General features: G+C 40.6%; 1 protein-coding gene across 6 annotated transcripts in view; it reads left to right on the plus strand.

The window, feature by feature from the left end:
- Positions 1-21293, plus strand: part of si:dkey-246g23.2 (solute carrier family 66 member 2) — a 116800-nt gene that overhangs the window by 16931 nt on the left and 78576 nt on the right. For all 6 annotated transcript variants that reach the window (XM_063067147.1, XM_063067149.1, XM_063067146.1 and 3 more), the window contains one exon: positions 6766-6899. In XM_063067147.1, the coding sequence (XP_062923217.1) occupies positions 6766-6899 (134 nt within the window). The remainder of the gene's footprint in view (positions 1-6765; positions 6900-21293) is intronic.

Consider the following 21293-nt stretch of genomic DNA (forward strand, 5'->3'; position numbering starts at 1 on the left):
TGTTCTATTTGTTATGGTCTATGTCCTCCAATTAGTAAAATTGGCTTCTTTTTTTGTTCAGTCCTAACTTCTGGTGCTACCTCTGTGGAGTTTGCATGTTCTACTTGTAATTGTGTGATTTTCCTCTGTGTGCCCTGGTTTCCTTCCACACGTCAGAGACATGCAGGGATCAATGGCGCCTTCAAACCAGTCAGATTAGGCAGAAGGGGCTTATCAGCCATGGTTGGCAGCTCATCTAGGAGAAAGAAAACTCTGATCTCAAACCCCTGCTACCTTGTGGTGATACCCACTATTGGGAAATGCTTCAGGAGTAAACCCCAGGGAGAAATCCAGAGCTGGAGTCCCTAAGGCAGTGGTACGTTGAGTTCAACGGTGACTGATAATTCCTGCGATACCCCTAGTGCAAAATGTATTGGTCTCTGCCGTTGCTTTGGGGGTGCTGCATGGGCAATATAGTTTGCTCTCCGTATTGTTCTGTCCTATTTCTCAAAGAGCTAGGATGCATCGTCCATGGTTGACCCCAACTGACAGACACACACACAACAAAATATGTATGGTGTTCAATCACCATATATCAATCATTTTTGAAAAAAAGGGTATTCAAATTAATTGAAGTAGTAAACTCTTATTCACACTACCTACAAAGCCAGAATCAGTTTTACAATGTTATTCACAATATGTTCTTGGAGGGAGCTTGACAGAAGTATATGTTTGAATTATAAAGAAAAAAATCTAGTTATTTAGATAAAATGCCTTTTATTTCTCTAATCACCATTTTTATTTGTAATAGCAACACTCGTAATACATGGAACTCAACTGTAATGGGATAGTAGTATCTTGTTATGGTTTAACTGACAGAATAGGAAACAGCGAGTTATACAACTTGCAGTAGTGCCTTATTTAAGAAAAGAGACCTATACATTCAGTGGTCAATTTATTAGGTATCTCCTGTATCTAATTAAGTGACCATTGGGTGGTATGTTCATGATGTGCTGCTGCTATAGCCTGTCCATTTCAAGGTTTGGGGTATTGTGCATTTGGAGATGCTCTTCTGCATATCACTGTCGTAGTACCTGGTTACTTGAGTTACTATCACCTTCTTGTCAACTTGAACCAGTCTGATCATTCTCTTCTGACTTCTGTCATTAACAAGGCATTTTTGCCTACAGAACAGCTGCTCACTAGTTTTTTTTTTGCTTTTCGTACCATTCTCTGTAAACTGTAGAGACTGTTGTGCGTGAAAATCCCAGGAGATCAGCGGTTTCTGAGATATTCAAACCATCCTGTAAGGCATCAGCAATCATTTCATAGTCAATGTCACTTAGGTCTCATTTCTTCACCAGTCTGATCAACAACTGAACATCTTGACCCTATCTATGCTTTTATGCATAGAGTTGTTGCCACATGATTGGCTGATTAGATATTTTCATTAATGCTTTGTTTATTAATTCTTTTTTTTCATTAATGACCTGGATGAGGAAGTGGAGGGATGGGTTAGTAAGTTTGCTGATGACACAAAGGTTGGAGGTGTTGTGGATAGTGTGGAGGACTGTCAGAGATTACAGCGGGAACATTGATAGGATGCAAAACTGGGCTGAGAAATGGCAGATGGAGTTCAACCCAGATAAGTATGAAGTGGTTCATTTTGGTAGGTCAAATATGATGGCAGAATCTCGTATTAATGGTAAGACTCTTGGCAGTGTGGAGGATCAGAGGGATCTTGGGGTCTGAGTTCATAGGATACTCAAAGCAGCTACGCAGGTTGACTCTGTGGTTAAGAAGGCATACAGTGTATTGGCCTTCATCAATTGTGGAATTGAATTTAGGAGCCGAGAGGTAATGTTGCAGCTATATAGGACCCTGGTCAGAACCCACTTGGAATACTGTATATAAAAGTTGCTGGTGAATGCAGCAGGCCAGACAGCATCTCTAGGAAGAGGGACAGTCGACGTTTTGGGCCGAGACCCTTCGTCAGGACTAACTGAAAGAAGAACTAGTAAGAGATTTGAAAGTGGGAAGGGGAGGGGGAGATTGGAAATGATAGGAGAAGACAGGAGGGGGAGAGATGGAGCCAAGAGCTGGACAATTGATTGGCAAAAGGGATATGAGAAGATCATGGGACAGGAGGCCTACGGAGAAAGAAAAGAGGGCGGGAGGAAGCCCAGAGGATGGGCAAGGGGTATAGTAAGAGGGACAGAGGGAGAAAAAGGAGAGAGAGAAAAAGAATGTGTGTATATAAATAAATAAATAACGGATGGGGTACAAGGGGGAGCTGAGGCATTAGCGGAAGTTTGAGAAGTCAGTGTTCTTGCCATCAGGTTGGAGGCTACCCAGACGGAATATAAGGTGTTGTTCCTCCAACCTGAGTGTGGCTTCATCTTTACAGTAGAGGAGACCGTGGATAGACATATCAGAATGGGAATGGGATGTGGAATTAAAATGTGTGGCCACTGGGAGATCCTGCTTTCGCTGGCGGACAGAGCGTAGGTGTTCAGCGAAACGATCTCCCAGTCTGTGTCGGGTCTCGCCAATATATAGAAGGCCACATTGGGAGCACCGGACGCAGTATTTCACCCAAGCTGACTCACAGGTGAAGTGTTGCCTCACCTGGAAGGACTGTCTGGGGCCCTGAATGGTGGTGAGGGAGGAAGTGTAAGTGCATGTGTAGGACTTGTTCTGCTTACAAGGATAAGTGCCAGGAGGGAGATCGGTGGGGAAGGATGGTGGGGGTGGGGGGGGAAACGAATGGACAAGGGAGTCGTGTAGGGAGCGATCCCTGTGGAAAGCGGGGGGGGGGGAGGGAAAGATGTGCTAAGTGGTGGGATCCCGTTGGAGGCGGCGGAAGTTACGGAGAATTATATGTTGGACCCGGAGGCTGGTGGGGTGGTAGGTGAGGACAAGGGGAACCCTATTCCTAGTGAGGTGACGGGAGGGTGGAGTGAGAGCAGATGTGCTTGAAATGGGGGAGATGCGTTTGAGAGCAGAGTTGATGGTGGAAGAAGGGAAGCCCCATTCTTTAAAAAAGGAGGACATCTTCGTCCTGGAATGAAAAGCTTCATCCTGAGAGCAGATGCGGCGGAGACGGAGGAATTGTGAAAAAACTTACGCTAATGCCCTACCTCCCCCTCATACCCCATCCGTTATTTATTTATTTATGTACACACTTTCTTTTTCTCTCTCTTTTTTCTCCCTCTGTCCCTCTCACTATACCCCTTGCCCATCCTCTGGGCTTCCTCCCTCCCCCTTTTTTTCTCCCTAAGCCTCCTTGTCCCATGATCCTCTCATATCCTTTTTGCCAATCAACTGTCCAGCTCTTGGCTCCATTCCTCTCCCTCCTGTCTTCTCCCATCATTTCAGATCTCCCTCTCCCCCTCCCCTCCCACTTTCAAATCTCTTACTGGCTCTTCTTTTAGTTAGTCCTGATGAAGGGTCTCGGCCCGAAAGGTCAACTGTACCTCTTCCTAGAGATGCTGCCTGGCCTGCTGCGTTCACCAGCAACTCTTATGTGTGTTGCTTGAAATTCCAGCATCTGCAGATTTCCTTGTGTTTGGAGTACTGTGCTCAGTTCCGGTTGCCTCACTACAGGAAGGATGTGGAAGCCATAGAAAGGGTGCAGAGGAGATTTACAATGATGTTGCCTGGATTGGGGAGCATGCCTTATGAAAACAGGTTGAGTGATCTTGGCCTTACTCCTTGGAGCGACAGAGGATGAGAGATGACCTGATAGAGGTGTATAAGATCATGAGAAGCATTGATTGTGTGGACAGTCAGAGGCTTTTTCCCAGGGCTGAAATAGGGGTTGCCACAAGAGGACACAGGTTTAAGATGCTGGGGAGTAGGTACAGAGGAGATGTCAGGGGTAAGTTTTTTACTCAGAGTGGTGAGTGCATGGAATGGGCTGCCATCAACGGTGGTGGAGGCGGATGTGATAGGGTCTTTTAAGAGACTTTTGGATAGGTACATGGAGCTTAGAAAAATAGAGGGCTGTGGGTAACCCTAGGTAATTTCTAAGGTAGGGACATGTTCGGCACAACTTTGTGGGCCGAAGAGCCTGTATTGTGCTGTAGGTTTTCTATGTTTCTAACGAGTAGATGTACAGTTGCACCTAATAAAGTGTCCAAATCAGTGATTTAAAGCCAATTTTACTTTCTGGCAACCTTTATTATTCTCCCCTCTGGGAAGTTTGTCTCCATAGAGAATATGGTTTACATGTTGTTGAATATCCTTTGGTATTTATCTAAGTGATAGGAATAAATAGATAAGCTTTAAAAGTAACCGACAACGAGTTCTCCAGTCATAAGAAGTCATTAACCAACACCTATTGTCCTTGACAAAAAAGATCTTTTTTATTAAATTATTAAATGCCAATGAACCAGCAGTCTAGTAGATTTGATTCTCAAATTGAGGTCTTTAGTCTGCCCCATGCATATTAAGGTTGAGGTTGGCTAATTCAACAAAGCGAAGATGTTTGCAAAAATACACTTGAACCCACACAATCAGCACCTGTCAGTACCTCCGGTTGAACTTTGTCTTTTTGTGTGTTTTCCCCCTAGCTGTCAGTCTGTGGCGTTGTATTGCCATGTGCTCCTGTCCCTACTCCTGCTCTACTCCGGCCCCTGTATTACTAAGTACTCTGTCTCTCATCTGTTTCTCATTATTACCTGTATTGTTTCCACCTGTGTCTCATTGTGCTCCACCTATCATCTGCATCTCTGTTTATTGTTTCAGTCCTGTGGTTTCACCTGTTTGTTAAACACCAGACAGGATTGTGCGAGGAATGTCAGGAAGAGGAGTCAGTAGAACATGTAGTTTTGTGTTGTAGGAAGTATGGGAGACAGAGAGAGATGATGAGAATTAAACTAAGGGAGTTGGGGGTGCAGGAATTCACATTAAAAGGGTTGCTGGGCATGGGTGAGAGAGCACAAGTCCGGGTATTTTTAGCATTTTTAAGGGGTACAGGGGTTTTTTTTATAGGATATGATGGATAAACAGGAATAGGGTACAAGGATGGTCAAAGATGGGAGGGTAAAGTGTAGGGGTGTGTGTGTGTGTGTGTACACGATTGGGTGAAGGGATTTAGAATATATGTCCAGTGCACATTCCAGAGCAGAGGGTGGCGGTAATGCACCATTAAGCTGGATGCCGACTGCCGTAAAACAAGATACAGACAGACAGACAGACAGACACCTGTTTGTGGCCAGATTGTACCAGTGAATTTTCCTGAGCCTTTCCAGCATTCATATCTGTATTGTGTCTGTCTGAATCTCGACTCTGCCTGTCTTCTGATTCTGGTTTTTGGATTTCTCTGGATGTTTTGATCTCTGCCTGAACTTTGACACTGACTTTTTTTACACCTTGGAATTTGTTACTCAATTAATATCACTGTGTACACAGTAGTGGGTCTATGATTGGATCCCTGCTCCAACCTCTGACAGCACCTCTTGATCTACATTTAGCAGAGCTCTCAGATCTCACATTAGCTACCTGAATGAGGTTGGAAGAAAATTATCCTTAACTCTGAGGAACGGTGAAGTAGAGTGAGATTATGCCCAAGTTATGTTGGGTTTTTTTTGTTGTCAGCGAGTCAATGGATAAATTATGTAGACTAGCATAGAACAATTTTGCATTCAATATTTTGCGCCGAGACTCTTCATCAGGACTGGAGAAAAAAGATGAGAAGGCAGAGTAAGGAGGTGGGGGGGTGCGGAAGGAAGAAGTACATGATAGTAGGTGAAACTGGGAGGGGGGGAGGGATGAGGTGAAGAGCTAGGAAGTAGATTAGTGAAAGATAAAGGGCTGGAGGAGGGGGAATCTGATAGGAGTGGACAGAAGACCATGAAAGAAAGGGGAGGAGAAGGAGCACCAGAGGGAGGTGATGGGCAGGTAAGGAGATAAGGCGAATGGGAATTGGGAATGATGGAGTGAGGGGCATTACTAGAAGTTCGAGAAATCAACATTCGTGTCATCGGTTTGGAGGCTAACCAGACGGATTATAAGGTGTTGCTCATTCAACCTGAATGTGGTCTCATCCCAGCAGTAGGGGAGGCCATGGACTGAATGGGAAGAGGACGCAGAATTAAAATGTGTAGACGCTGGGAGATCCCGCTTTTTAAGGCGGACGGAGCATAGGTGCTCAGCGATGTGGTCTCCCAATCTATGTCAGGTCTCACCAATGTACAGGAGGCCAAACTGGGAACACCAGATATAGTAGATGACCCCAACAGACTCACAGATAGCCTCCAACCTTGTGGCATGAACACTGATTTCTCGAACTTCCGGTAATGGCCTCCCCCTCTCCTTCATGATGCCCCATTCCTATTTCCCTCTCTCACCTTATCTGCTTTCCTGCCCAACACCTCCCTCTGGCGCTCCTCCCCCTTTCTTTCTCCCATGGCCACCTGTCCTCTCCTATGAGATTTCCCCCTTCTCCAGTCATCAATCAACTTTCCAGCTTTTTACTTCACCCTTTCCCCTCCTGATTTCACCTATCTCCTACTACCTTGTATTTCTTCCTCCCCTCCCTCCCCCCCAACCTTCTTACTCTTGACATTTTTTTTCTCCTGTTTTGATGAAGGGTCTCGGCCCAAAACATCTTTTCCATAGATGCTGCCCGGCCTACTAAGTTCCTCCACATATTGTGCGTGTTGCTTGGTTTCCAGCATCTGCAGATTTTCTGTTTGTGATCAATTTTGCATTTATATTTTGGTAAAATATTGTGTAATAGGTGCAAATTACTGATAATATCACTGATTTTTTTTACTACAGGTTTGGAAGAAATTTTGATGTGACCCTCGTATGGCAAAGCATTGTCTTGATAATCACCATGCTGGCCTTGTTGTACTTGTGCTGTGATCTACAGCAATCATCCAGGATGAGCACCAGTATACACCGTTTCACAGGTCTGAACTCTCATTTTGATAATCATATCTCCATAATTATGAATAATTGACTATTTTACTTTCCAATGAAGAGAAGCTGTTACACATTTCCATGAACTTGTTAAAACAGCATAAAATGCTTTTTAAAATCTGTTTGAGTTGTGTTGTGTATGTTAAAATCTCTCCCTGTTCAGAATTGCACAGAATTGATTCAGATTAGTGTTCGTTTAAAATGCAATATTGATAGATTCTGATTAATTAGGCCATTGGTTAATCAGGACAGCTGCTTATATGGGACAACTTTTTAAAGAACAAAAATGAAATGACAAAATAGCTGGGATTTCCTTCGTTTACTTGGGACATTATGCTACTTAAGTGGGACAGGACATTGTTGCTGAACTGTTTCTAATTAGCATCTCTCGCGTTCACTTGTGTGGCCATCGGACACTACACCGTGCTCAGAGTGAACAGCTTTAATAGCTTTAGTTGCATGTGTCTGTTTTCAAAAACAGTGATTTCTGTCACTGATAGTTGGTGAGAAATAAGCAGAAAGACAATTCAGAACTGTTTTGCTCACCACGATTTCTAGCATTCAGGCTCAAAGATGCCAGAAATGGCTGGGAGCCAAAATGAAATGATTTCAATACTTCAGCAAGTTAGGAACTATGAAGAATTTGAAGGTATCAACAATCATCTTGTATGTTACAATGAAAATGATTTGGAGGATGCAGTCTTCGAAAACTAGTCCATTACCTGTACTAGGTGTCTGCACTGAATTTGTTCATTTACAGTCAATCAAAAGAACACCGCAGCGTGCATTGCATGAATTCCTCCATTGATAACTGTGGTTGGTTATCCATTTTGGCTGACAATGACAGGAAACCTGTGCAGGAGAGTTGCTTTTACTGGAAAAGCTGTTACACTGGGGCAGTGCCACTCTCTCGACCTCGAAAGTCCAGATCTAGTGGTACGAGTAGTCATCACAACCAGGGTCATCAGAATCAGGTTTATTATCACCGGCATGTGACGTGAAATCTGTTAACTTAGCAGCAGCAGTTCAATGCAATACATAATCTAGCAGAGAAAAATAATAATAAATACTAAACAAGTAAATCAATTACATATTTTGAATAGATTTAAAAATGAAAAAACAGAAATACTGTATACTTTTTTTAAAAAGTGGTTGTAAGCAATGACCATGACTTCTGCTTCATCATGCTCTTTGCTCTCCATGGGGTGTTGCAGAACCACCTTTTGGCCATTAGATCCCATTGTAGATCTCATCTGCCCAGTCTGCAGGAACCGACTTCACATGCTAGGACAGGTATACCCCTATCTCACCAAGATATGAGGGTGCCGTCACCTGGTTTAGCCTGCCTGTCGAAGCGTTGTGATTGCTGTTGCATGCAAGCAGCTACTTGAAGCCACAGGTGAGAGCTGAATGTCCGATGGAGCCCAAAGGTGAGTGAGCTGCCCCAGAATAGAAAAGACAAGCTGCTTCAGCAGAGGAGCTACCCCTCCCCCTGGACACCCCACACTCCATCGATATCTATTAGGAACTAATACACAGTTTTATAGTATTGTAGTGTAATTGGTAGTGTTCTAATTTGTTCTGTATTTCATTTAATACATATTTTTAATTAGTTAAATGGTAGTTGTCTTTTTTTATTCCTTTTACTGTTTCCACAAAGCTTCAGCTATTTGGGTCAAAATGTATGGGTCCTGATGTCAATTAACCATATCCAATTTAAATTCCAGATCTGTGGCATTCTGGCCTAAAGTATATTGTGTTTCTTTTGACTTGATGCTAATGCATGAGATGGGACATGCATACAGTTTGTTAGCTTTTGATGTTCACTCAGCCAGAATCACATTTCATATGACAGAAAGAATGACGGAAATCTGTAGGAGTGCTTTGCAACTAAAGATAGATGTGAAAGTTTTTAATGATATCTTGAGAACATTTGGTTTAAGCTTGGAGGAGAGTGGGGTGGGTTTTCAGAGTTTACGTAATTATAAACTATTTAGCCAGCTAAGAGATCAATAATTGAGGATCTACACATGTGACGTAATTGGTAGAAGAACTGGGGAACACTTTTCATCCAGAGAATTGGATGGGGGATGTGACTGGGTTTTTAAACAAAAAATCATTGATAGGATGTGAACTTAGTATGATGGGCCAAATGCCCTAATTCTGCTCTTATATTATATAGCCTTATAACATTATAAAATGCCCCAAGGTGCTTCACAGCAGCATAATCAGGCTGAATTTGGTCATGTACTATGGAGAACTATTTCATAAGTGATAAATATCCAGAACAAGGTGATGGATTTAGTGGGATATCACAAGAAATTCCTGCACCCAGAGCATGCCCTTTTCTCGCTGTTACCATCAGGTGGGAGGTACAGAAACCTGAAGACACCCACTCAGCGATTCAGGAACAGCTTCACCCCCTCTGCCATCCATTTCCTAAATGGACATTGAACCCATGGACACTATCTCACTTTTTAAATATATTGTATTCCTGTGTTATTGCACAATTCTTAATCTATTCAATATATGTATACTATAATTTTTTTTTTACGTATTACTTTAAACTGCTGCTGCTAAGTTAACAAATTTCATGTCACATGCTCGTGATAATAAACCTGATTCTGATATTGCAGCAGAGAGGCCTTGTGGGGGGGAAATGTAGAAAATGGGTGAAGGGGGTCTTAGTACTAATTAACGGAAGCTGTGGAGTATCAAAAGAGCCCAAGGTGAGAGTTGCTGCATGAATGCTTTGGAGTAGCCTAATTGGGAGGTGTTAGAGGCATGGATGAGGTTTCAGTAGATAATAGGCCAAGGCAGGGAGCTAGGCATTGCAATTAAAAACATACAGTGAAATGTGTCGTTTGAATCAAATCAGTGGGAAATGTGCTGGGCAGCCTGCAAGTGTCACTACATTTCCGGTACCAAAATAGTATACCCACAATTCACTAACCCTAAGTGTAGGTCTTTCCAAATATGGGAGGAAACCAGAGCACCTGGAGGAAATCCAAGTAGTCACAGGGAGAACATACAAGTTCCTTACAGACAGCTGTTAGCTGTGTTGTAAAGCATATTGCTAACCACTGTGCCACCACATTGCTGTATTGAGGATGAAACTAAGTATCCTTTATGAAGGAGACAGGATGTGTGTGAATACTAACAAAATTGTTCCAAAAGCACAACTGCAAATAGATACCTATTGTGAGGTAGAGTCACTTTAAGTGGAGATGAATTGAAGAATAAAGCAATCTCTTTTAGCAGTGTTCAAGCAGAATGAAAGGCTATGATCATTTGTATGGGTCAAGCTCCAATGACTGAATAGATGAGAAGAGCTCTTCCTATTAATGGATGGTTCAGAGATCAGGGAACACAGGTTTAAAGTGAAGGGTAAAGGAGAAAAGGAACATATAAGGAAAGAAATCATTTTTGCATACTGTAGCAATGGTTTGGAAGTCAGTGTGTGTAAGGTGATGGAAACATTCTCTCAGAGCTTTGAGAAGCAAATTGGATAGCCACTTGATAGAAAGTGATTACAGGATTTTTAGAGAAAGAATATAGTGGGACTAAATGGAGTGTTTTAAAGGTAGCTGTTGTGACTAGATGTACCAAATGGCCTCCACTGCTATATGAATTCTGCAATTTTATGCTACTTTCCCCTAAAACCATTATTGCATGTGCCATCATGATCATTTTGCAGGTTTCATTAAGTAAGAAATTCATACCGGTATGTTTCCCTACAACTGCTGCATGAAATAGCATTTGTAAAGAGCATATGGTTGTATACTGTTCCTGTGTGGGATCATGTTCAGTAGAAATGATAGTTCCAGAAAAGCTGCTAGTGTCTTGTTGAGGGGCGGGGGGAGGCGAGGGAAGCATATGTTTACTATTGTCTTTTCATTAAAGTGAAATATCAATCCTGTTAATTTAGTTAGTATAGCTCTCAAGTGTGGACAACAGATCTCTGTTAAAACATAAAAATGCAACACTGTTTTTAAACATAGTGTACACCTTTTATTCAGTTTTGCACTTTCAAATGAGTGGCAATATGCGGTGATAGGGCTTCAATTTTGATTTTAGAACTTTTCTGTACTTTTATGAATAATGCATACTTCTATTCATTCATTTCGATTCTGATTAAATGCAAGAATGTGTTTATGGAAGCAGATAAATCATGAAAATTTCCATTTAGTCTAAAAATATTTCACAGCTGTGTGTAACTTCATACAAATATTCATGTATTTGAATATTGAAGAAAAATCTATATTCTGTGGGAGACTGGAAGAGAAATTCTAAACATATTAGTTTTAATATTGTTCAGCTTCAGTACCTTAGTCGCGAGATGTCCTTCAATATGAATGTTAACAAAGGTAAAATGAAGTAGAAAGTGTTAATTAATTTGAAAATAAAATAATTAATATTTAATTGCATCCTACTAATTCAGTTCCAAAGAACCCATTGTAATTTCATTATCCATGAGTTTCAGAAATAATAATGCAAATACATATCATTTATCATTTAAATTGTCAATGGGTCGTCACTGGAGTGCAAGCATAGTACAGTATTCAAGGTTAGAGAATGTAGTGCACTGGCTTGTCCGCATCTCATGTTTAGGGATCTATCCTTTCTCAATCACAAACACTGTTAGAGTTTGATGTGCAGTTTTGAACTGCAGCATTAAGTAATGACCATTTCGACCTTTACAAGATGCCAATATACACTGCGTGTATATTTGCGGTCTTCTGCTGCTGTAGCCTATCCACTTCAAGGCATGATGTGTTGTGCATTCAGAGATGCTCTACTGCACACCACGGTTGAAATAACTGCATGGTTATTTGAGATACTGTCACCTTCCTGTCAGCTTGAACCAGTCTGGCTATTCTCCTCTGATCTCTCTCATTAACAAGCTGCCACTGACTGGATGTTTTTTTTTCTGTTTTGTTTTCGTATCATTCTCTGTAAACTCTAGAGACTGTGTGAAAATCCCAGGAGATCAGCACTTTCTGAGATACTCAAACCATTCCGTCTAGCACCAATGGTCAACGGTCGTTCCATGGTCAAAGTCACTTAGATCACATTTCTTCCCCATTCCATTGTTTGCTCTGAGCAACAATTGACAATTGAACTTCTTGACCATGTTTGCATGCTTTTAAGCATCAAGTTGCTGTCACACGATTGGCTGAATAAATGCCATAATGAGCAGGTGTACCCAATAAAGTGGCCACTGAGTGTTTGGCTTCAGTACCTCAGTAATGGGATGTACTTCATTTTGCCTTTGTTAACAGTTGTATTGATGTTAAAATATTAATTTCTAAACAGAACAATTAAAATTTAATAGCATCACTCAAGTTAATTTCTAAAGAAGCCATTGTAATTTCATTATACATGAGCTTTAGAAATATAATGTAAATATCATTTAAATTGTCAATCAGTCACCACTGGAGTGCAAACATTGTATTCAAGGTTAGAGAATACAGTGCACTGGTTTGTCTGAGTCTCATGTTTAGAGATATCCTTTCTCAATCACAAACACTCTTAGTTTGACGTGCAATTTTGAACTGCAGCGTTCAATAAATGACTATTTCTACCTTTACATGAAGTAGATATAGTTATAAGGCACATTAAAATGCATCTGGCTGTTCATCCACAGCTATAGTCATTTCATAGTCCATATGAAAACCTCATTGTGAAGTGGTTGGAATTGCTAATGATATCAAACCAAGAGGAAGAGGAACATTGATATCAGAGGGGACAACTCAGATGCTACAGGAATATTTGTAGAAACGAAGTAAAGAGACAGATCAATGGACTTTTAGTGTAGAGAAGGTTTAAGTAAAAAGGAAAAATAAGCAATGGTAGAACCATTTAAGGTTCAAGGTACATTTATTATCAAAGTGTATATGCAGTATACAGCTCTAAGATTTGTCTTCACCAGCATTAGCAAGTGGATACGGAAACTGGAGGACCATATAGTCTAAATGAATGAGTTGTAATGGGTTGTAGGACGTTCCCAGTCATTGTTATCTGGTGAATTATACTGTATCTTGAAGGCCAGTGTTATCCAGTGTTTCTCTTATATACACATAGATCGTCTTATTTCACGAGAATGATTCCAGGAATGAAAGGGTTACCGTATGAGGAACGTCTGGCAGCTCTTGGGCTGTATTCCCTGGAGGAGAATGGGGGTGGGGGGGATCTCATAGAAACATTCTGAATGTTAAAAGGCCTGAACAGATTAGATCTGGCAAAGTTATTTTCCCATGGTAGGGGATTCTAGGACAAGAAGGCACGACGTGAGGATTGAAGGATGTCCTTTTAGAACTGAGATCCAGAGAAATTACTTTAGTCAAAGGGTGGTAAAACTGTGGAATTCGTTGCCGTGAGTGGCTGTGGAGGTTAAGTCATTGGGTGTATTTATGGCAGAGATAGGTTCTTGATTAGCCAGGGCATCAAAGTGTATGGGGTGAAAGCAGGGGAGTGGGGATGACTGGAAGAATTGGATCAGCCCATGATTGAATGGTGGAACAGACCTGATGGGCTGAATGGCCTACTGCTCCTATATCTTATGGATTAGCTCATCTTTGGTGAATTATAATAAATATACAGAGCAGGGGTTCCCAACCTGGGTCCACAGCCCCCTTCTTAATGGTATTTGTGCATGGCTTAAAAAAAGTTGGGAATCCGTGATCTAAAGGGAGATCCTGTTGTAATGAGACTAAAGCCAGAGAAGGAATCTCCAGCCTCATTGCATGTGAGAAGTGAGAATACAGGTAGGACTGGTTATCCCTGGTATATAACACATGGATCTCCGTAGCATTGGAAAATCTCATCAGCTAACTGCAAATAAATTCCAGAAAAGAAATGCTTAAGGATTACTGGAGGCAGGAGGACTCTTAATGGACCAAAACACAACATTTTGCAGATGTTGGAAATCTTAGAAACAAACACAAAATGCTGGAGGAACTCAGGAAGTCAAGTAGCACTGATGGAGAGGAAGTAGCAGTTGACATTTCAGGCTGAGAACTCCTGATGAAGGAGGTCTCGAAGGTTTCTCCAGCATCTTGTGTGTGTTCTTAATGGACCAGCACTGGCAAAGTAGGTTCTTGCATTTATGAGCATTTTATCTCCCAAGAAGTTAATCTTACTGGAAATAAAAACCCTTGGGCTGCCTTGCATAATAAAGGTGTTTTTATTTAGAGATACAGAATTAGGGAAAAGGCTTGTTAGGGAAAATATTACAGCAGTGCTCAGGCAGGACAGATTAGAGGGCTTATCTACTGAGTCCTTATGGGTGGAGCTGAGAAACAGGAAAGGTATGGCCACATTAGTGGGATTGTATTACAGACCACCCAATAGTCAACGAGACTTGGAAGAGCAAATCTGCAGAGAGATAGCAGGCAACTGCAGGAAACATAAAGTTGTGGTGGTAGGGGATTTTAATTTTCTATACATTGATTGGGACTCCCATACTGTTAGGGGTCTAGATGGTTTAGAGTTTGTAAAATGTGCTCAGGAAAGTTTTCTAAATCAATATATAGAGGGACTGACTAGAGGGGATGCAATATTGGATCTCCTGTTAGGTAATGAATTAGGGCAAGTGACAGAAGTCTGTGTAGGGGAGCACTTTGGATCCAGTGATCATAACACCATTAGTTTCAATTTGATCATGGACAAGGATAGATCTGGTCCTAGGGTTGAGGTTCTGAACTGGAAGAAGGCCAAATTTGAAGAAATGAGAAAGGATCTAAAGAGCGTGGATTGGGACAGGTTGTTCTCTGGCAAAGATGTGATTGGTAGGTGGGAAGCCTTCAAAGGGGAAATTTTGAGAGTGCAGAGTTTGTATGTTCCTGGCAGGATTAAAGGCAAATTGAATAGGAATAAGGAACCTTGGTTCTCAAGGGATATTGCAACTCTGATAAAGAAGAAATGGGAGTTGTATGAAATGTATAGGAAACGGAGTAAATCAGGTGCTTGAGGAGTATAAGAAGTGCCAGAAAATACATAAGAAAGAAATCAGGAGGGCAAAAAGAAGACATGAGGTTGCCTTGGCAGTCAAAGTGAAGGATAATCCAAAGAGCTTTTACAAGTATATTAAGAGCAAAAGGATTGTAAGGGATAAAATTGGTCCTCTTGAAGATCAGAGTGGTCGGCTTTGTGCGGAACCAAAGGAAATGGGGGAGATCTTAAATAGGTTTTTTGCGTCTGTATTTACTAAGGAAGCTGGCATGAAATCTGTGGAATTGAGGGAATCAAGTAGTGAGACCATGGAAACTGTACAGATTGAAAAGGAGGAGGTGCTTACTGTCTTGAGGAAAATTAAAGTGGATAAATCCCCGGGACCTGACAGGGTGTTCCCTCGGACCTTGAAGGAGACTAGTGTTGAAATTGCGGGGGCCCTGGCAGAAATATTTAAAATGTCGCTGTCTACGGGTGAAATGCCGGAGGATTGGAGAGTGGCTCATGTTGTTCCGTTGTTTAAAAAAGGATTGAAAAGTAATCCGGGAAATTATAGTCCGGTGAGTTTAACGTCAGTAGTAGGTAAGTTATTGGAGGGAGTACTAAGAGACAGAATCTACAAGCATTTGGATAGACAGGGGCTTATTAGGGAGAGTCAACATGGCTTTGTGCGTGGTAGGTCATGTTTGACCAATCTATTGGAGTTTTTCGAGGAGGTTACCAGGAAAGTGGATGAAGGGAAGGCAGTGGATACTGCCTACATGGACTTCAGTAAGGCCTTTGACAAGGTCCCGCATGGGAGGTTAGTTAGGAAAATTCAGTCGCTAGGTATACATGGAGAGGTGGTAAATTGGATTAGACATTGGCTCGATAGAAGAAGCCAGAGAGTGGTGGTAGAGAATTGCTTCTCTGAGTGGAGGCCTGTGACTAGTGGTGTGCCACAGGGATCAGTGCTGGGTCCATTGTTATTTGTCATCTATATCAATGATCTGGATGATAATGTGGTAAATTGGATCAGCAAGTTTGCTGATGATACAAAGATTGGAGGTGTAGTAGACAGTGAGGAAGGTTTTCAGAGCCTGCAGAGGGACTTGGACCATCTGGAAAAATGGGCTGAAAAATGGCAGATGGAGTTTAATACTGACAAGTGTGAGGTATTGCACGTTGGAAGGACAAACCAACGTAGAACATACAGGGTTGATGGTAAGGCACCGAGGAGTGCAGTGGAACAGAGGGATCTGGGAATACAGATACAAAATTCCCTAAAAGTGGCGTCACAGGTAGATAGGGTCGTAAAGAGAGCTTTTGGTACATTGGCCTTTATTAATCAAAGTATTGAGTATAAGAGCTGGAATGTTATGATGAGGTTGTATAAGGCATTGGTGAAGCTGAATCTGGAGTATTGTGTTCAGTTTTGGTCACCAAATTACAGGAAGGATATAAATAAGGTTGAAAGAGTGCAGAGAAGGTTTACAAGGATGTTGCCGGGACTTGAGAAACTCAGTTACAGAGAAAGGTTAAATAGGTTAGGACTTTATTCCCTGGAGCGTAGAAGAATGAGGGGAGATTTGATAGAGGTATATAAAATTATGATGGGTATACATAGAGTGAATGCAAGTAGGCTTTTTCCACTGAGGCAAGGGGAAAAGAAAACCAGAGGACATGGGTTAAGGGTGAGGGGGGAAAAGTTTAAAGGGAACATTAGGGGGGGCTTCTTCACACAGAGAGTGGTGGGAGTATGGAATGAGCTGCCAGACGAGGTGGTAAATGCGGGTTCTTTTTTAACATTTAAGAATAAATTGGACAGATACATGGATGGGAGGTGTATGGAGGGATATGGTCCGTGTGCAGGTCAGTGGGACTAGGCAGAAAATGGTTCGGCACAGCCAAGAAGGGCCAAAGGGCCTGTTTCTGTGCTGTAGTTTCTATGGTTTCTATGGTTCTAATGGTAACAGCCCCAACAAGCCCATGCTGCTCGATTACACCAATGTGTCCAATTTATGTACTAACTCGTACATCTTCGGAATGTGGGAAGAAACTGGAACACGCAGAGGAAACCCATGCAGTCACAGGAAGAATGTAGAAGCACCTTATAGATGGTGCTGGAATTGAACCTGGGTCATTGGTGCTAAGCACTATGTTACCAAGACAGCCAAGTGCACGCAGACCTAAAGAGCCGCTCAGTTGCCTTACTTTCAAAGTAAATCCTTATGAAAGGTCTCAGCCCAAAATAATCAACTCTTTACTCCTTTCCATAGATGCTACCTGACCTGCTGAGTTCCTCCAGTATTTTTGTGTTCCTGATTTTCAAATCCCTCCATGATGTTGACTGTCCTTTATTTCATCCAAAAGTCTGCAAGATAGCGGCACGTATGTGAAACAAAGCCTTCTGCAATGCTGATTTTTAATTACTTTACAAATGGTCACCTTGTGTTTAGTGCCCGAGGTCCCCACTCGATTCATTTCTTCCTGTAAACTATATCATGGACTGAGTTTATTGATAACTACTCTCCTTACATGCTATGGACTTGGCTTTTATTTAGGTGCTTCTGAGAAGTACGTTGGAACGCTTTGCTGGATTAAAGAAAGTAATTCTTGGTTATAATTGGATTCAGTTTGCTTCCTTTAAGCAAGGGTAGTTAATCAGCAACCTGGCATTTGGAATGTAAGATTATTTAACAGTCAGAAGACAGTATTAAAATGATTATGTAGACAAAACAAGTTAAAAGGAAGTGACATAAACTCGAAATAGTTATAAAGGCCAGAGTTGAAAGAGGAAGGAAAGGCTTGGGATATGGCAGAAGAAGCATAATGATCACACCACACTTGTTGGGAAAGTTGATATCTGCAGTTTCTGCTTTCTTTTGTTTTCTGGTGGAACTGAGACATTATGACTTGCTTTGTAACTGTAAAAGTCAAAAACTCTGAACAAATGAGGTACATTTAAGATTTTTAATTACCCAGTGACTGAAAACTAAGGAATTAAAAAGAAATTGGGCCCTTACACCTGTTTTGGAGAGAAGTTTTTTTTAAACTAACTTTCTAAGTATCAATTGAGGCCCACAGTATCTGGTCTAAATTAAAGCACGTAGAGCAGAGTTTTGAACAAGTTCAGAGACAGCAGGCAAGGGAGTCCAGGCAGGACTACATTGCAAGTCAAATTCCACACAAGTAGATGTCAAATGTGTCCGCGTGCACTCATCCTGTTCTCCAATCCGACACAATCAAGAAAGAGGCTGAAGAGAGCTGGACTTTGCATATCTATACACACATTCTACAGATGCACTGTGGAGAGTATCTTAACAGTGTATGCTACAGAAACTGTACTGTGGTGGACAGAAAGTCTCTACAGTGGGTAATTAAAACTGCCCAATTCTTTACCCACACCAGACTACCTACTTTCAAGGACATGTATACTGAAATGTGTCAGTAAAAGGCCAGCAATATCATGAAGGATTCCACCTACACTGTTCATGGACTGTTTTTTCTTCCCCCCACTCACATCAAGGAAGAGGTATCCATGCCAGGATCACAGACTGTCAAACAATTAATTCCCTCAACCCATCAGGCTGATCACCACCTCCAACCACTAGCCCACCCCATGCCCCTATCACCACATCCGACCACTAACCCACCCTGCCACACCCCCAACCACCAGCTCACCACCCCCGCCACACCCCCGACCACCAGCTCACCCCTGCTTTATTATTTCCTGTCAGTCACCTTATGTACAGATCCCTATGATCTAGCATCACTTTATGGTCATACAAACAGTCTATGTACAGTATATAAACTACCTTGTGCATTTATATTGATTTTTTTTCTCTATTATTGTGTTCTTGTGGTTTTTTTGTACTGCATCTGATTTGGAGTAACAATTACATTGTTCGCCTTTATACTTGTGTACTGGAAATGACATTCAAGCTTGAATTTAAAAATCTTGAATCCTTTTGGACCTCCCTGACATTGGATCAAGACGAACTTTGTTAAGTACATATGGCAGCTGGTTTGCAATGGCCACCCCCCCCCCCCACCCCATTTAAAAAAAATTACACCCAGGTATCTTCCATTCCTCAGAAGTGGAGTAGAAGTAAATCCCCCTCGATCCAGAGAGATTACCTAAAGAGATAGCTTTCCCAGAATGAACTCTAGAGTTTCCCGCTCCAGTTCAGATCTTAGTCTTTATTAGGATAGTGACAGACAGCGGTTAGCCTGTTGGATCCTTGTCAGCTCCTGATAGAACAATCCATTAGCTTAGCAATGTCCCAAGCCAGTTAAACCTAATGCACAGGAAAGTTGACTTTGCTCCATTGTGACCTACACGACTATAGAGCTGCTTATTGGATAGAGGAGTTCAATACTATTGTAATTCAAAGGAACTTTTTAATAGAATGCTTAGTGGCAAATCTTTTTGAGATTGTTTGCCCAAATTGGCAATAATATTTTTAAAGATTCTCTCTAGTGCCATGGTAAATCTGAGCAGAGATTATCTTCGATTAATTAAGTAGTTATAATAATTATGAATCTCTATAAGGAAAAAGAATAAGTCCTGTTGTTTATTTACATATATGCACTGTTTTAGTATTAGTAAAGTATAACAGAGATTGAAATAAATGTCGTATTCTAGAAAACCTGTTCAAAGATTATTAGTATTAATCTTCTGAAATGACAATTAAAAAATAACAATTTCTCAATAGTATTGTTATTGTACCTCATATATATAATAAGAAATTTCAACATGAAATTATAAGCTTTGGTGAATATTCATAATGATCTAGAAAAAGAAAATAAATACAATTTACTCTGTGAGACTTTAGTTGCTACATTAACAAGGTAAATATCCAGCTTGTATTTGTTTATTCCAAAAGCTATGCATGTAGCACTAGCTTAATCATAAGTCTACTTCTAAAATTATATTTCACCAAATTCATCACTGAACACAATGATACACATTAATATGTCAATAAAAATGCTGTTCATATTGCTATTGCAAGATTTTTCCAGACCGTTAAGTTTCAGGAATGGAATTACAGAATTGCAGAATCTTATCTAGATTTTTACTCAGTCATTAATCAATCTCTTCAAATAGTTTTTTTTCTAAAAGTTGTCATATGTTTGCTTCCAAATTGAACTTTATTAATTAATCAATTACATTTCAAAATTATCCAAATCATTTCATTGCAACATTTCCAAATTCAGTTTGTCTAATGTTACACTTTTTTCTGAATTTTGTAGTTTCTTCAAATGAGCTGAACTTAGCAAATCTTTTTAAAAAAATGTTCAGTAGTTGAACCAGTGGTGCTCAAAAATTGCATGGGAAGACTCTAAATGTTTCTTTTCAGGACATGTTTTTTTTTTAAGTTTGGAAGATATTTAAATATGCCCTTTTCAACATCATGTTTATGTACCTCCAGTTTAATTTCAAAGGGTTTTATATTATCAAGCACTTTTGCCACATCCTTGTAATTTGGTGTTCAAATCACTAAGATGAGAGGAGAAATCAGTTTTAAAAAAAACAGTCTACAAATCCAGATAACGTCATTTAATTCTTGACAAGAAAAGTTTTCATTTACCATTTAAGCACAGAACTTCTACTAAGCCAACAGATATTGTTGTACATAAGTAGTAGAATTCACCCTTCTTGGTAAATTCTGAAATTGTCTTTTTTTTTGAAGTATTCCCAGAAATAAAATGAATTACTTTGGTTACAATTTTCATCACTTCTTTAAGGTCCTTAAGGCCAACTTTTGCACACAAAGCCTCCTCATGTCCTATACAATGAAAGCTTATTAGCAGATGTTCAACATATTTGGAAAACAGATGGACAAAACCTGTATCTTTACCAATCATGCTGGGTGCACCATCAGTTGTCATTGAAACTATTTTTGAAAGGTTAATTTGTTGATCAGACAATTCTTTTTCTACTGCCTTACATATTTCACTCGCTGTGGTATGTTCAGGTAACATTATCATGTTAACCAGTCCTTTGCTTATTTCACCACCCCTATAGAATCAAGCAGTAATAGCTAGTCTGGCTGATGATGCAGCAAGACAAATGGAAAGAAATCTGCCTGAACTAATATCTTCTGTTAGTTGTCCTACTATGCTTGTTCCCATTATTAATAATATATTTTTAACTGAGATTCTGTTCACCAATTCATTGAGTATTGTTTTGGTTTGGAAAACTGTCAAAATGGAAAAGGAGCTCACTCCAGCCCTGATGTTTCAACATATTCCCCATCACTGAGTACTTTTCCATGTTGAGCAATAATCTTTGAAACTACATAGCGAGCAGCAACTAAGTTGGAACACATGAAATAAATGTCATTAAAATATTTTCTTGCATTTTTCATTGTTGTTTTCTCAAGAAACGCATTCTTTTTGTTATTGCTCACTTTTATCACACAGCCATTTATGAACAGTTTGATAAT

This window comes from Mobula hypostoma, chromosome 14 (assembly GCF_963921235.1).
Source record: "Mobula hypostoma chromosome 14, sMobHyp1.1, whole genome shotgun sequence".
Taxonomy (NCBI): domain Eukaryota; kingdom Metazoa; phylum Chordata; class Chondrichthyes; order Myliobatiformes; family Myliobatidae; genus Mobula; species Mobula hypostoma.